Source organism: Anarrhichthys ocellatus, unplaced genomic scaffold (genome assembly GCF_004355925.1).
Source record: "Anarrhichthys ocellatus isolate YVR2014 unplaced genomic scaffold, GSC_Weel_1.0 scaffold748, whole genome shotgun sequence".
Classification (NCBI taxonomy): Eukaryota; Metazoa; Chordata; class Actinopteri; order Perciformes; family Anarhichadidae; genus Anarrhichthys; species Anarrhichthys ocellatus.
Window position 1 is genome coordinate 3,569 of NW_022280722.1, and position 14,613 is coordinate 18,181.

At 42.5% G+C, this 14,613-nt stretch overlaps 1 protein-coding gene across 2 annotated transcripts; it reads right to left on the minus strand.

The window, feature by feature from the left end:
- Window positions 1–725: 725 nt before the first annotated feature.
- Window positions 726–13,174, minus strand: LOC116376962 (RNA binding protein fox-1 homolog 1-like). Of its 2 annotated transcripts, none has more exons than XM_031838473.1 (2): window positions 12,115–13,174; window positions 726–2,056 (listed from the first exon to the last, which is right to left on the minus strand). In XM_031838473.1, the coding sequence occupies exons 1-2, from the start codon at window positions 12,367–12,369 to the stop codon at window positions 1,904–1,906; spliced, it is 408 nt and encodes a 135-aa protein (XP_031694333.1). In that variant the 5' UTR covers window positions 12,370–13,174; the 3' UTR covers window positions 726–1,903. The 2 variants fall into 2 exon arrangements, with proteins under 2 accessions (XP_031694333.1, XP_031694332.1); XM_031838472.1 differs by having other exon boundaries at window positions 726–2,059.
- Between the last annotated feature and the right edge of the window lie 1,439 nt (window positions 13,175–14,613).

The window sequence follows — 14,613 nt, forward strand, 5'->3', positions numbered from 1 at the left end:
TCTCTCTCTCACACACACACACACACACACGCAGGTTTGGGAATAGGGTGTCAGTGCTACAGTAGCACGGTACCATGCTACCTTTATGATTAGGTTCTGGTTAAGTTTAGACCGTTAACATGGTCATGGTTAAAAGAGACTGCTGGCATGGGAAGGAAAGCAAGTAGTGGTGTCCACTGTCACACATAGTATACCCAGCCAAACATCAACATATAGAGCAGAGGTCTTCAACAGGGTACTGCAGGGGGTCCGCAAAATTTTTGGTTGATTAAAAAAATAATAATAATAATATATATATTTTTTTCTCTAAACATGAATCTGTCCATTATTTTAATAGTTCAGTATTGTATGCAAGATAACAGGTATGTTTATGCATGGCAGTGGCACTAATAGGACATCACTCATTTTCATTTCCACATTTATGTTTAAAATGAAAACATCAATTTGAATAGCTTGTATGCATGATTATCATGCAATTGACAGGCAATGTTGATATTGGCATTGGTATCAGCTGACAAGGTATGTTTATAAATGGCAGTGACACGCCACCCTACTCACTGTACCTTGCACATGTTTAAAATAAAAACATGAATATATGAACCTGTGTATTATTTGAATAGCTTAGTATTGAATGCACAATAAAGAGGTATGTTTATACATGGCACTAGGCCCAGTTTAATATAAAAACACAATTTTATACAATATATATAGTCGGGGGTCCCTGCTCCATCTCTCTATCAGTTTGGGGGTCCTTGGCCTGAAAAACGTTGAAGACCCCTGTTAAAGAGGTTTCCATGCAGCACGTTACTAGCTGTGTTTTCAGGAAAGTGTTGGGCAAATTTTCAAGGTCACAAAAAAAGAAGTAAGAATTAGACGCATTTCCATCGACTGCTCTGGTGAGGATAAACTCTGAGGTTTGGTCAGAAGTTGGCGCTAGAGGCTAAATATGGTCGTAATCAACCAGTGAAGGAGAAGAAGAAGAATTAGAGTTTGTGAAACAAAACAAGTGGCCTTGGGCATCTATCTTACCCGGGTAAGATAGATGTAACATCTGGCCAGATGTGAAGGAATAGAGTTGAGGAGGGGCTGTAAACCTTTGTTTACCCATTCAATAGGAAAATATTAGCGCGTAATATATGCTTTTGTTTTGCCAATATTTTTTTCTGTGGAAGGAGTGAAAATATTCCTTCTGCGCGTGTTACATCATCACAATCAACAAAGTCTTGATCTTTCATATTTATTCATCATTTGATCTAACTGCATTGCATTAAACAAACACTCTCCTTTCCTGTCCACTTTCGCAGACGCAAGAAGCCTCACAAAAAAATTGCCATCCGAAGAAAACGTCGGAGTTGATTAACCATAATGATGGAGATGACTTTAATATAAACTGCTTTAAAGCAGTTTATATTAATATAAACTGCTTTTCAGCTACCTTTAAAGGTAGCTGAAAAGGTTGTTTGAAAACTCTTATCAGAATGTCTTCAATCGTGTTGAAGACATATTGTCCATACAACTGCAGCTAACGCCCACAATACACATGAATGTATATTGATGCCTATATTTACTGGCAATTGACAAAAATTCATATTCAATCATGCATTTCCTTTGTTATTGACTTTACATATACTCTTTATCATTGAACCTAGAAGGCCCTACTGCCAGTTCCAAATGCTATATTAGAGACAAGAAAGGTAAACAGATATGCAATCTGCTCATATTTGTCTTTAACCTTCCTGTTGTGATTTACTTTTACAATTCTTTTGCAATATTGCATTTCTTTACTTATCTCCATTTGACAGCATTTGCTACTTTATTCTTGAAAAGTACAGGAGCAGGAGTATGGTACAGTGCTCTAAGGGTGTGTGTGTGTGTGTGTGTGTGTGTGTGTGTGGTGCAGTTGTCATCTCACCCCGAACATTTGCCGGAGGTCAGGGTCACGGAAACGGAAAGGGATGTTGGAGACGTGTAGCCTCTTGGGCTGCTGCTTCTCCGACGAATCGCTGGACTGCAGGTGGAGCTGCTGGGAGCCCTCCGTCTGTACGACCTCCTCTGCCTGCTGCAAGGAAACACACAGCGTGCCAAAGATTAGCTCCTATCATGTATACAAAAAAGAGGATCCAGGTGTGAGGCAAGGTTGTTCAGCTGGATGTCTCACATTAAAACAATTGAAAAGAGATCCTATTAATAGAGGAACTGACAGAACAACTGAAATATTAAGAAAGTAGAGAAGTGTGGAAGGGTGAAGGACGAGTGTAAGGGGGTATCAAAAAGAGCTCTGGATCTTCCTGTGTAGCTTTAGATGTTAGGTCATTTTATATTACTGAGATCTCCCCTCTCTCTCTCTGCTCTCATGACATGATATGTGCTCTGGGACATTAAGGAAGCTGTCTGGCAGAGGAATAAGAAACAACATGAAACAACCTGTGACACGTTAACACCAGATCACATGTTATAATGGGCCTCGGAGAGGAAGAGCATGGGTGCAAAGCATAGAGGAAAAAAAAGAGAGTAATGCAAAGCTATACTGGAATGTCGTAGGTCAAGAGGGAGCTGAGCTTGAAGGCAAAGCTCAAGATTTAACAGCGGATCTACATTCCAACCCTCTCTTATAGTCATGAACTTTGGGTAATGGCAGAAACAATGAGATGATTGCAGATACAAGCAGTATCCTTCACAGAGTGGAATTAGAGATAGGGTGAGGAGCTCAGACATCCGGAAAGAACTTAAGGTGGAACTGCGACTCTAGCAAGGAGCCAAGTAAGGTGGTCTAGGCATCTGATTGGGCTGCTTCCCTGTGGAGTTATTCTGAGCATGCCCACACCCCTGTGGAGACCCAGAACAGGCTGGAGGGATTACATATCCCATCTGGCCTGGGAGCGCTTTGGGATCCTCCATGAATAGCGGGGAGCTGTCTGCTTTAGGCCGTCTGTGCTACATAACCTGTTCGCACTACAACCGATGTGAACAAATGGATGGGTAGAGGGAAGTGACATCATGTCATATTGCATTCTGGGTATTTCAGGGGTCAATCAACTATAGCTATACAATACTATAGCTGGGAGCTGTACATTTGGAATAAGCCCCAGGACCAGCACTTGTAGTGATTTGGAGCGGTGGCCTTAGTAGGAACCGCAGGTCATGAGATGTATTTGTTCCCCTTTTTTAATTTTTTTTACAGAGACAATCAGAAGACACAGCAGTCAATACATAAAATATTCTGACTGTCAAATACAAGTTGAAATGAATCAGTAACAGTGGTAAAGTTGAGAAGTATTGGAATATTTCAAAGCGAAAGGGAAGTCACACACTCATTGCCATGATGCAAAAAAAAGAAACCTTTATACCCTGAGAAAGGGTAACCCTGGAGAAGAATCACAGGCATCGTTAGCCTGGTTTGATATTGACTTAACCTCTTCATACAGGATTGTAAGCTTGGACAGGTCAGCTCTCATGTCAGCTTTGCTCTAAGAAATGATTCTATTATTCATTACGCTGACTTCAGTAACCCAGTTCCCTTGTAGCCTTTACCACTGATACATGGAAGCCCATGTATCAGTGCATTCCATAGGGCAGAACCCAGCCATGGGCAAAGCAGTGGCCTCTTGGAAAGAGGAGGACCTCCCACTACTACTTCCACTGAAACAAAAGACTGAGCACACTAAGGCTGTCAATGGTTTTATGTGTTGAAACTAGTGGTTTAACTCTTTTAAGGCAGGCAAGAGATACACTTGTTAGAGCAGCAAGCAGCAATACTGGACTCCAATCTGGTGTTTGGCTCTTCTTGTTCAGTCATGGTGGAAAAAATACGTCATCATTTTTTTGAGCATTTGTCAAGAACTTATTGTGAAGTTTTGAAATTCAAATCTTTATTATCATCAAGAAAATAGTGTCTACAATTTAAATCGCATGACTCATCACTTACATCACTGTGTTGAGGTTATTAAATTGAATTTCATGATAAAGCATAGTTTTTTCAAATTCATTTTTATATGTACAGACATAATCAACTGTGGGTATATATACCACCAACATTTCTAACTTCAATATTGGCAAGGTCACATGGTGATTTGTCTTATTGATTGGTTGCCAAATGCCAAGAAGGTGGGTGCCATTTAATATGAGCCTGTTAGAGGCAGTCACCATAGAGGGGAGAGAGAGAGAGAAGGAGGAATGAAGAAAAGACAAAGCCAAGGAAGTTCATGTCCTTTGTACAGAGAGTGATGGACAATGAATGAATGATGAACTCTCATCCCTGAAGTATTGTGGTTTAGCCTGGTTTTAACCTAAATGAACTGACATCAATGCAGAGCTGTGAGCAGTCAGGGCATGGTTGTCGACGGCCGGGCTCCCGACATGCAGCCCGGATAAGATGACACTGCAGGTGATGACTAGCTGTGTCTCAATTTGAATACTTCTGTACCTACTCTTGAACCCGTGCATAAGTGCATACACAGCGACAAGTATGGCAAAATGCAGTACACTGAGTACCCAGATGGTGAACTCATTACGATCAAAACATTGAGCGTGGAAGGCTGGACACTTATCACCCTTCAACGATCGCCATCTTGGCTAAATTGCAGAAAAGGAGGTTTCATCAGCGGTTGCTGTTGCTCCTGTGAACACCTCGCGATACAAACTAAGTAATATTCTGTTGTCGGACAGAAGCCATCAGATTATTTGGTTGATTTCAGTCTGTAATGATTTGTAACTATAACGCTGCTAGCTATCCAGCTAACTATTTCATGTTCGATTCGAGACAACATTACCCTGTTGAAATTCATGCACTAATCAAGTAATCACATAGCGTTCACAGTCTACTACATGGTAAAGTATCCGAGTTAAGAACTTCCCGCTGAAAAGCCAGTAGATATGCAGGACAGGGGATGTCCTTTATTCTGAACCATCATCTGAAGCTTACTGCTGGTCATAACGTATATCTCTATTAATTCATCATACTGTTAATGTGTGTATGTGCTGTAATCCTTCAGGTGAGTCGAGTCTAGTCTGGCCTCATTAGGAAAACACAGCGTCTCTCTCTCTTTCTCTCTTTCTCTGGATTCAGCAGCAGCAGCCTGACGCAGCCTTTTCAGTTATAATCTAGTTTTTTCATCTTCTTTGGTGGTATTATGGTCCTGCATTAGCAGCTTTGTTTGTGTTGGCACATTGAATAGTTTGCATGGGTGGCTTCCCTCTTTTGTTAGTTTGTCTGGCCAGTCCTTTCCAATTATTTTAGTTTGTATGAAGTTTAGTGTCACATTTATATAGAATACATTTTTTTACTGCTACCTCTTGACTCTGTGGATTATGTTATTGGAACTTTCTGTAAGTCGCAACGGTTTAAAATATGGTTCACACTGTGCTTGTGTGTTGTTTGCAATGAGGAGCAAAAAAGGAGTGAGAGCAGAAAGAGTTGATGTACATAATGAATCAGACCAACACGGTGATGGAGGGATGGAGATAGAAAGAATGAAAAAGAGAGATGAAGATGGAACGATGATGTCAGCTAAACCTGCCCGATCAATGAGAGAGAAGTGCTGAAGGTAGCAGCGGAGACAGAAAGAGAGAGGGAGAGAGGGAGAGATGGAGACAGAGACAGAGAGAGAGAACATGGAGAGCAGTAAGGGAGGTAGGGTTCAGAGATGCATGCAGGCTAAGTGCTGATTGAAGAGAGAACCGTTAAAATGGAGAGACAGGCAAGTGAGGATAATGGCATGGCATTACATCACAAATACACCCACACACACACACACACACAAATACAAACACAAAGCTGAATAGGCAAAGAGCGCTCTAGTGAATGGGATGCAGTTATAATCTGCCCATGTGTGTGAGAAAGCGAGAGACGCACAGAGTCGTTTCAGTCTTCGGCCAACGGACACACACACGCAGGCACACAGTCATGGCTGTGGGCTCGGGTTTTGCAGGTCAGATGAATGGTGTGCACACAAGTGTAATTATCCCGTCAGTCCTCCTGCACCTCCACCTCTTCACTTCAACACCCACTGAACCTCTGTGCCACAAAACACACTGAGGCACAACTATTTTCAATTTATTTCCGTATTTTACTTTGACTCGTAGATTTTTAGATGGACAATCATCAATCTCTACAGGAGGTCCTTTCCGCCATCTGCCATGCCCTTGTACAACCAGTCCCTTCTTAGTCTTCTAAGTCAGGACAGGGAGGTCTAGAGGTGGAGCCTCACACTTCACCCCTAACAGACTAAAGGCTAATACAAACGTTCTCACTCTGAACTCATACACCCATTATCCTCTTTGAATTACTGTATATGATCCATAACAGCACTACAACTTTACAGTATACATGCCCCCAGCCCGTCTGGTCTTTCAGGCCTCAGCCTAGCTTCTCTGTGACATTCAAAATCAATTTAACCCTCATAGTGAACCTGATGTCAGTGTATTGTTTTGTAAAAAGTATATTTTTGTTCTGCATTGTCACTAGCAATTGATACTTAATTGATTAATCTCAACTTAAAACATCACCACAAAACATTAAGAATAGTATGACAACGTTAAACTTCACAGTGATCTCAGTCATCTTTGCTAATCTATTGTATACAGTAGTGCAGTGAACAGGTGGTCCCCTGAAGAGCAGTGAAGTGGGAGGAGTGGTTTTGGAAGTATATTGTTCCCTTATTGACTACTGTAATAATATTATTTCTTATTTGATGGCCATCAGTTTGAAATATAACAATAAGTTCTAAATTCTATAATACCCATGAGACATTCAGGGGCACCAATCCGAACTGTGAAAAATTGGACTTCTATTTGAATAACTTTGGTGTTATAATAAAGGGAACGCTTGTGAAATTTGTTCAGATGTGTAAATATCAGTTTATATGTTACTGGTTCAGAGCAAATGAAGATGGGACACAGCACAAATTGAAAAGTTTCAGGTGTGCCTAATAAAAAGCACTTTCAGGATGATTATCTCTTTTGAATGATGTACTGTAGCTGCAGGTTTAAACCTCTCCCAAATCATAGCACAATATGTGAACAGTCTCTCTGCAAAGTCTGACTTTGTTAAAGTGAAGAAGAACAAACTTAGAGAGGTTTTAGCACACATGTGCCAAAATGGTCATTTTGGCACATGTGTGCCATTTGAATTTTCTCATGTACCAAACTATATATTTCACTTGTATATCACTAATGGTGTTCAATACATCCAAATACAGCAGTTTGGCTTCATTTTGAGTCCTCTGTGTCTCTCTGCGGACTGGAGTTTTTCTCGATGTCAGCCTCCTGTGAGTACGCAGGGCTCTGTCTCAGCAACCCATTGGATGATTTCAGTGATTGACACCTCATTAGAAGCCTTAGAGCCAATAGAATTTAGCTATATCGACCAAAATGAGATTGACAGCACTGTTAGCCAATCAGAATCAGCAGTGCGCCGTCCTGTGAGACATGCTTGGTTGTGACGCAAGGCCATTCTCAGACTTCCTGCTTCGACTCACAGCAATGTAAAAACGCCCGGAATGATTTTAGTGTAACACAGGACGTAGATCTAATTTATTTCTGTCTGGAATTACCGGGAAAATAAACATATCGATGAAAAACAGCAACGGTAAGAGACATTTTACAACTATCGTTTGATGAAGCGATTTCTGTTGTTGGTGTTCTTTGGCTCATATCTCGATGATGCTTTGTTGTAGCTGGATTTGATGTATATGTCCAGAATCTGTGGAGTGTCTGCTTTCTTTTGAGGTATCGTGTCTGCGTATTGCATAAAATACCACAGCTTTAGAGCCAGAAATGTGGCGAGTGGGTTGACTAGGTGGCGCTATATGGATTTTGATATTTGGTAATTAATTGAGTTGTTGTTTGACTTGTGTTTGGAGCATCTACAAACCTGATGTGCAACATCATATTCGTTTGTGATAAGTGCATTTTTTCTGAGGGTATATGCTAAACTTTCTCCACAGCCCCCAAAAAAGGGGGCACTCGGGCTTAAAACTGCAGTATGTATGCCTAATGTAGATTATGTTATTTGAGTGATAGGAGCAGCTAGATTGTTAGCATAGCATAGCCCTGATCAATCAGAACTCCATACAGAAAACAAGCATTTAAAAAGCTGTTTGCCGTTTGGAGGACTGAACTGACAAAGCATGAATTCAGACTTTTTACAAATCAGTATCATGATGTAGTTATTTCAGCATCCTTTTGATCCGTTTATTGTAATCAAATCACGGCAAAATCTGTTTATTTTGGCATCGTACCACCGGAGTAAACCAGCTTTATTCAGCCAATGTGTGACTTAATAGATACAGGGACTACAGCTCGGTGAAACGCCTCTGGAAGATGTTATGGACCCAGAAACGAAGGCGATAAAAACTTATCTGGGACTTCCGCAACAGGTAAAGCAGTGATAGCGGTTATTTCAGCCGGGGTTGACGGCGGAAAGAAACATTGTTGGCATACAAGATGATCTGAACAGTCTGTTGGTGCCTACATGGAGGTAAGGCTGCTCATCCTCTCCGGTAACACGGTGGAGAAAACCCCTTTGCATTTGGTGTGAACACAGCATTACACAGTATGTGAAATAACCCTGTTCAGAGTAGCCAATGCGTCACAAATCCCTACATAAAGTAAGTTTCTCTTGTTGATCCTTGTTCCACTGGAATTTCCCATTCAGTGTGTGTGTTAACACATGAAGCTGGCTGTAGTCTTTCATTAAGCTTAGCATGGTATGGTATGGAATGGAACGGCTTTAAGGCGGTAAGCCTTCTTCTGCCACATTCAAAGAGCTCAAATCCGTCTCTGCACTTCTTTCTTCCTCTATGGTCGCCATGCCTCCACCATCCATGGTGTGTGAGCAGCCAGGCAGGAAGGAGAAATAATTACATGAACATTATCATACACAAGCAGCCTGAGCTTCCTCCGCTGTCACCACGGAGACAGTACTGAGCTGTACAGTCCGCGTGTGTGAGGGGGGGGAAGCTGTAGAACTAATCTACCCAACCAAGCCTCCCTCATGGCAGCTACACAGAATCACACAGAAGCAGCCCAAAACGCCTCAAACTCCTCCACCTGATTACACACCCACTTAGATCTCCCAAATGTGTCGTTACTGTGTTTTTTTGAGTGAACGTGTGTGCATATCTGTGTGTGTGTGTGTGTGTGACTTGCTGAGCTCAGCAGTGCCCCTTTCCCGAGCCTATAATTGAAGCTATCAGATGGGAGTGCTGCCAGACGGGTAGATTACACACGGTTAGGCTGCTACAGAGCCCTCTCTCACCAGGGATTAGACCAAGACACACACACACACACACACACACACATGCAGAAACACACAAGCACTTGAAAGGAGACAAGAAAGTAAACTTGGCTCCATCTTTAACCCCGGTCTCAGTTCGAAGGTGGTCTCTGGCATCAAGAATGTGAATGACACCACATTAGCAGCTGTGGGGAACGCTACGTCAGTGAAACAGCAAGGAACCTGGAGACCGAATCAGCAACAGACACAGATCAAATATCTTTCAACGCCAGACCAAAACCTCTCCCAGCATCCATGAGGTCAAAGGTCATCGCCATGAGTCAGTGGACGGCTGGAGAAAGATCAGGGAGCACCTTCATATCCGAGACGGAGACAGGGGTAACCATTTTGCCAAATATACGACCTGTTCGTACATGCCTGAAGATCCATCCATGACAAGTGATCAAATCCATCTGCTGAGGAAGGCCATGAGATGCACAATCACTACTTCTAGTGTAAAGACAAAAATTTCATCACTGGATATGTAAGACAATCATTTTTCTTTAATTTAAGTTTACCAAATCAGATTTCACAATATGATATATTTAACCAGCTGCAACTGGTATCTACACAACACGCATTAATACAGTGGAGTAAATAGGAACATTTTCATCTAGCAAAAAGCATATTGTTGAAAAGAAATAACTAAACAAATAAGGTACAAATATCCAACTACAATATTTCAATACATGTACTTTGTTTCCACCTCTGACGAAAACACAATTGAAATGAAGTTCTGTTCCACAGAGGTCAGAAGAGATGCTGATGGGTTAATATTAGTCTTTTAGTTAAAAAAAACAACACAGTATGAACCTGATATATTGGTCTGACAGCATATTTTATGACAGTAAATGTAGTAAGTGCCTTTTAGGCCACAGTGAACGTGCATACGGTAGAGTGTCTGTATCCTTTATCTGCAGTAACTATGTCTCTTGACAGTAACAGTTACAGCCTGTGACAAACTCTCCACAGCGACTGTAAAACACTCCCAGTAATGCTGACTGTACCGTGCCTTCTCCTCTCGCTGGACTCCCCCACTCTGCCATCACTGTCTGTACGCTCCCATATCTTCCCAGCGTGCTCCATTCTTATTGGCCCTGACAGCTTGAAGGCTCCTCAACTAGAGACAAGTGGTGGTGCAGTTAACTATGGTGTGGACATCCTTAGCATTGCCTGTGTGCAGTTCTGTGCTTAAATGCAGCTTCAAATTGAGCTCATTTGTCAGTGGCGTCTGTCCCTGCTGCGTCTGAAAATGTGCATATATATGTGTGAATGTATAGGTCATGGATGCAGTTGGACACTTGTTTGATCTTAAAATAAAAATCTCTTCTCTCCTCATTCTCTATATCTTTTGGATCTCATTTTCTTTCTTGTTTTATGCATTTTCAATGTCGGTTTCATGTTGTGTGAACTGTGGTGTCAAAGGAACTTCACAAAGATTGTCCTAGAGTCAGTGAGAGAGGTTTCACTCTCGGTTGCCTGCATGCTTCCCAGCGTGCCACCCAGAACTACAGACACAACTCTCTGTCTCAGCTAACTATCTCCAAACCTTAAAACCTTCAAAGGAGAAAAGCACACCGGGGATTGGTGGCTAAATTATACATAAGTTAAATCATAAGATAGCGGTGTGAATGTTAGATGTCCCTGTCTGTATTCCATTGCATTCTGAAGTCAGATTCAGCACCAACTTGGTTTTGAGCATGCAGAGTCTCATCACCACATGACGTCATCAGGGATGGACTCACAAGGTAATGAAGAAATAGTATTTAGAGTAATGAAGGGTCATAAGTGAACTAAATAAGATAAGCTATGGGACTGGTGAGGAAACAAGTTCCAAATGAGATCCATGCACAGGAGTTTGGAACCGGTGTGGTTAAAGGTGCAACCAAATAGGGGTCAGCTTTTCCCCTCTAATGCTGGGGGGATACAATCTAAATCTACAGTCATCTGCTGTACATCAAAAAGATTATTACTAACCAACAGCAGGGCAAGAATACAGAGAAATTCAACCAAACTGCTGAACTTGCTGCTGCAAAATAACACTGCTATCTAATACAGTGTTTTCAAAATAAACCTCCATCTTCACAGGAAACAACAAGTGGAGGTTTAGGCAACAAAACTACTTGGTTAGATTTAGGAAAAGATCGTGGTTTGGGATGAAATAACTACAGAAGTGGCATTACTTAAAGTTACTACAATGAACTTTCATTTTGTGTTCATTTTGGCAGTCCCTCTGGACAAAAGCTGTTGCACCACAGTCTCTTTAGAAAACCTCTCATTTTAATGCAGCAGGCGTCTGAGAGTCTGCTATGCGCAGTCCTTGTTCTTTATGCCTTCCCTCCAGTGGACCCAGCATTATGGCTTGGGTCTCTAGCAGCATGGTGGCGGTGTTGCCTCCCAGCTGTGAACAATGGAGCAGTGAGGAGAAGCTCTGCTCCTGGCCGGAGGAGGAGACGCTGCTGACGAGCGCTGAGCTCTCCTCCTCCTGCCGCAGTTTCTGAATACAGGTTGAAGGTGGGCTGGTTGCTGCTGGAGGCCCTGCTGGAATCTAAGCTGAAAGACTTTCTGGTGAACCTGCATGACTACATCTGATTTTGTGTGAAATCTGACACGGTGGCCACGATGATCAAGATTAATTGTACAGAAATACAAGTCTAATTTACTCCAGTCTAATTTACTCATTTACTAAAAGTAACTTTAGGTATGGAGGTCACTTGACAAATGTTGACTTTTCTTTTGACAGGGAAACGAGCGGCGGTCTCCTGCAATAAAGGGGAAAGGACCACATCTTTCCACATGGTTAATACAGATAATAAAGAAGATATAAACTGTAGACTCACCGTTACTGTGTTGGCTGTGAGGGCGGGGGTGTTGCTGTCGTTTCCCGGCTGTTCGCTCTGCGTGTGTGTCGCCGTGTACAATGTCAGGGCGTGCTCGGCCACCGTGCTTGGTCCTGTGTAATCTGCAGGAGGGTGGGCGTGGGATGTGGTGTACTCAGCTGGGATGCCATTCTGTGGTGGAGGAGGGTACTGGGCCGGTGGGAAGGGTTGGGCCATGGCTTCAGGGGGAGCTGGGGCCTCTTGGTTACCCTGCATGGACAAAGATAGATGGACAGACAGGACAGACAGAAGGGACAAAGCAAACCAACTGGTTAATAAGGTCTGACTGGTTTAGTTGTCTGAGTCGTGGTGTAGCTTGTCAAATATATCTATTGTGTAAATATATAATGTAGACTGACCATTGCAGAATATGGATTTCTGTATGCTGGTTTTGATAGGCAGACAGTGAGGCTAATGTTTCTCACAATTTGATCTCGGTCTCAAACGGCCTCTAACCATCATGAGACAAAAAGCTGAACTTTCTTCAAGCGATATCATACATTTTGTTATACATTAAATCTATTTAAATCTCCACATTTTCATTTAAATAATGGCAGATTTACCGCGGGCTTTTTTCCGAGGCCCCATATTATTGCCCATTATTACGCCCCTTAGGCTGTGGTTGGAGTTAGGGCCTCAGTATCTCCTTTAACTTAGTGTTTGGGGGATCATCTGGAAGTGTCTGACACACCAGAGGACTGTGTCAGACAATTTTTGTAATTGTCTGAAACAATTTGACAATCCCTCCCACCTGCCTGAGAATGTGGGAAAACTGATCAGCTTTGATCTTCTCCTTTTTTGTGATTTTATTTAGTGAAGTAATGTAACGGGTGAGGTAAGGAACCAGAAGCAGTACGACAGACACACGGAATAGTTGGAACGGAACTTTATTCTAGGCAGAAGACACAACAGGCAAACACTCTTGGATCTGCACAGGTGTAGAATCCCACATGGTGGAACGCCAAGCCGTCAGGGGAGAAGGCAGACAGAAACCAGAGGCAGGATCTCGTGGTCGGGGACAGAAGGCTGAGTCGTTTACCGGGGCAGAGGCAAGGCGGAGAAGTCCAAACAGGCAGGGTCGGCAACGGGACACCAGTCGGGGGGTAAACGCGGGAAAATCTGGCATAATGCGGAGAACGTTCTGGCAGTGAGTGTGTGTGAGACTGGGGTCTAAATAGTAGGTGCAGCAGAGTGAGCAGGTGAGAGTGATGAGCTGATGAGGTGGGTGTGACTAACAGGTGCACTGAATGAGCTGAGGTGAGTGAGAGATAGAGTGACAGGAGAGAAGGGGCAGAGCTGTGACAGGTGATGCATGAAGTGAGACAAGTTTTTTCCTTCTTTTTTTTCAAATATTCTCAAAATATCTTGAACCATTCTTTTCCCATGAACAACTCAGTGGAACACCACCAGACGGTCTGACAGTGTTTACCGTTATCTCAATTATTGCATCAGGCCCCTCTGTATGATGGCAGGAGCTTTGCCCCAAGTGTGAAGCTGTGACAGGACAGGAGTGAGGGGGCTCAGTTAATCCTTGTATCTCATTGAGTTAGAATAGCAGCCGTGGTATGGTCACAAAATCCTGACAGTGACGAGAATGGGAGATAACGCCATCAAACTACCTGTCTGTCCGTCAATACACACCAAAAGAAATAATAAGATCAAATGAGAATACAACATGTGGTATTGTGAGTGTCCTTTGTATGGGACATGAGAAGAATGTTGGCTTCATTTGAAGAACAGCAGTCTGTTTGATCACAACAGAAACCACCTCACCCACATGGAAACTTCTCTGTAGAAAGATGTCCCCACAAACACTCTAACAGCACAGGGACGGACAAACACACAGACCTAAGGAAAGCGATACATCCCTTACAGAGATGAGAAAGATCAATTAACTGATTGAAATCCATGCTTTTAATAGAAGTTGACATTCTCCCTCTCATCTCCGCTTTTTCTACATTTAGTCCTCACTGCTTAAAATGCAATGATTCCTCCCCGTTAAGGTATGATGCTCTTTCACCGCGGTCCAGGCTCTTCTTCTAATTTACATGCCTGTCAGATAATCATTTTGATGATGAATTCATCTGACATATTAGCACCCTGCTTTTTTTCCGCACTGCTCAACATCTTTTTGGAAAGTGGCTTAAAATTTTTAAAAATCAATCACAGCAACTTTTTGAGGTGGGCAGAGAGTCTGACCTTAGCTGTTTCCAATAGCGGTATTGAAGTTGGCTATCCTTGTGCATGGAGATTGATGGTGGTGAGCATAATAAAGCAGTTTGCCGATGCCTCAGCGACTGTAGCCACGTCGTTGCTGGCAGAGAGTCATCGTCGACACCCCAGGCAAAGAAGCGTTATGCTCAATTTAGGGTTTACTTAGGCTCACTTCACATACAAATGAAGAAAAATATAAATCTACAGCAGCAAACGAGTCAAGTCATCAATAATGAAACAGGACTT

Excerpts from the sequence above, each read along its gene's own strand:
- LOC116376962 (XM_031838472.1), bottom strand. The coding sequence starts at position 12,369 with ATGCAGGGTAACCAAGAGGCCCCAGCTCCCCCTGAAGCCATGGCCCAA. Across the intron at positions 2,060-12,114 it reads TCACAGCCAACACAGTAACG|CAGGCAGAGGAGGTCGTACA; the intron begins GTGAGTCTACAG and ends GTTTCCTTGCAG.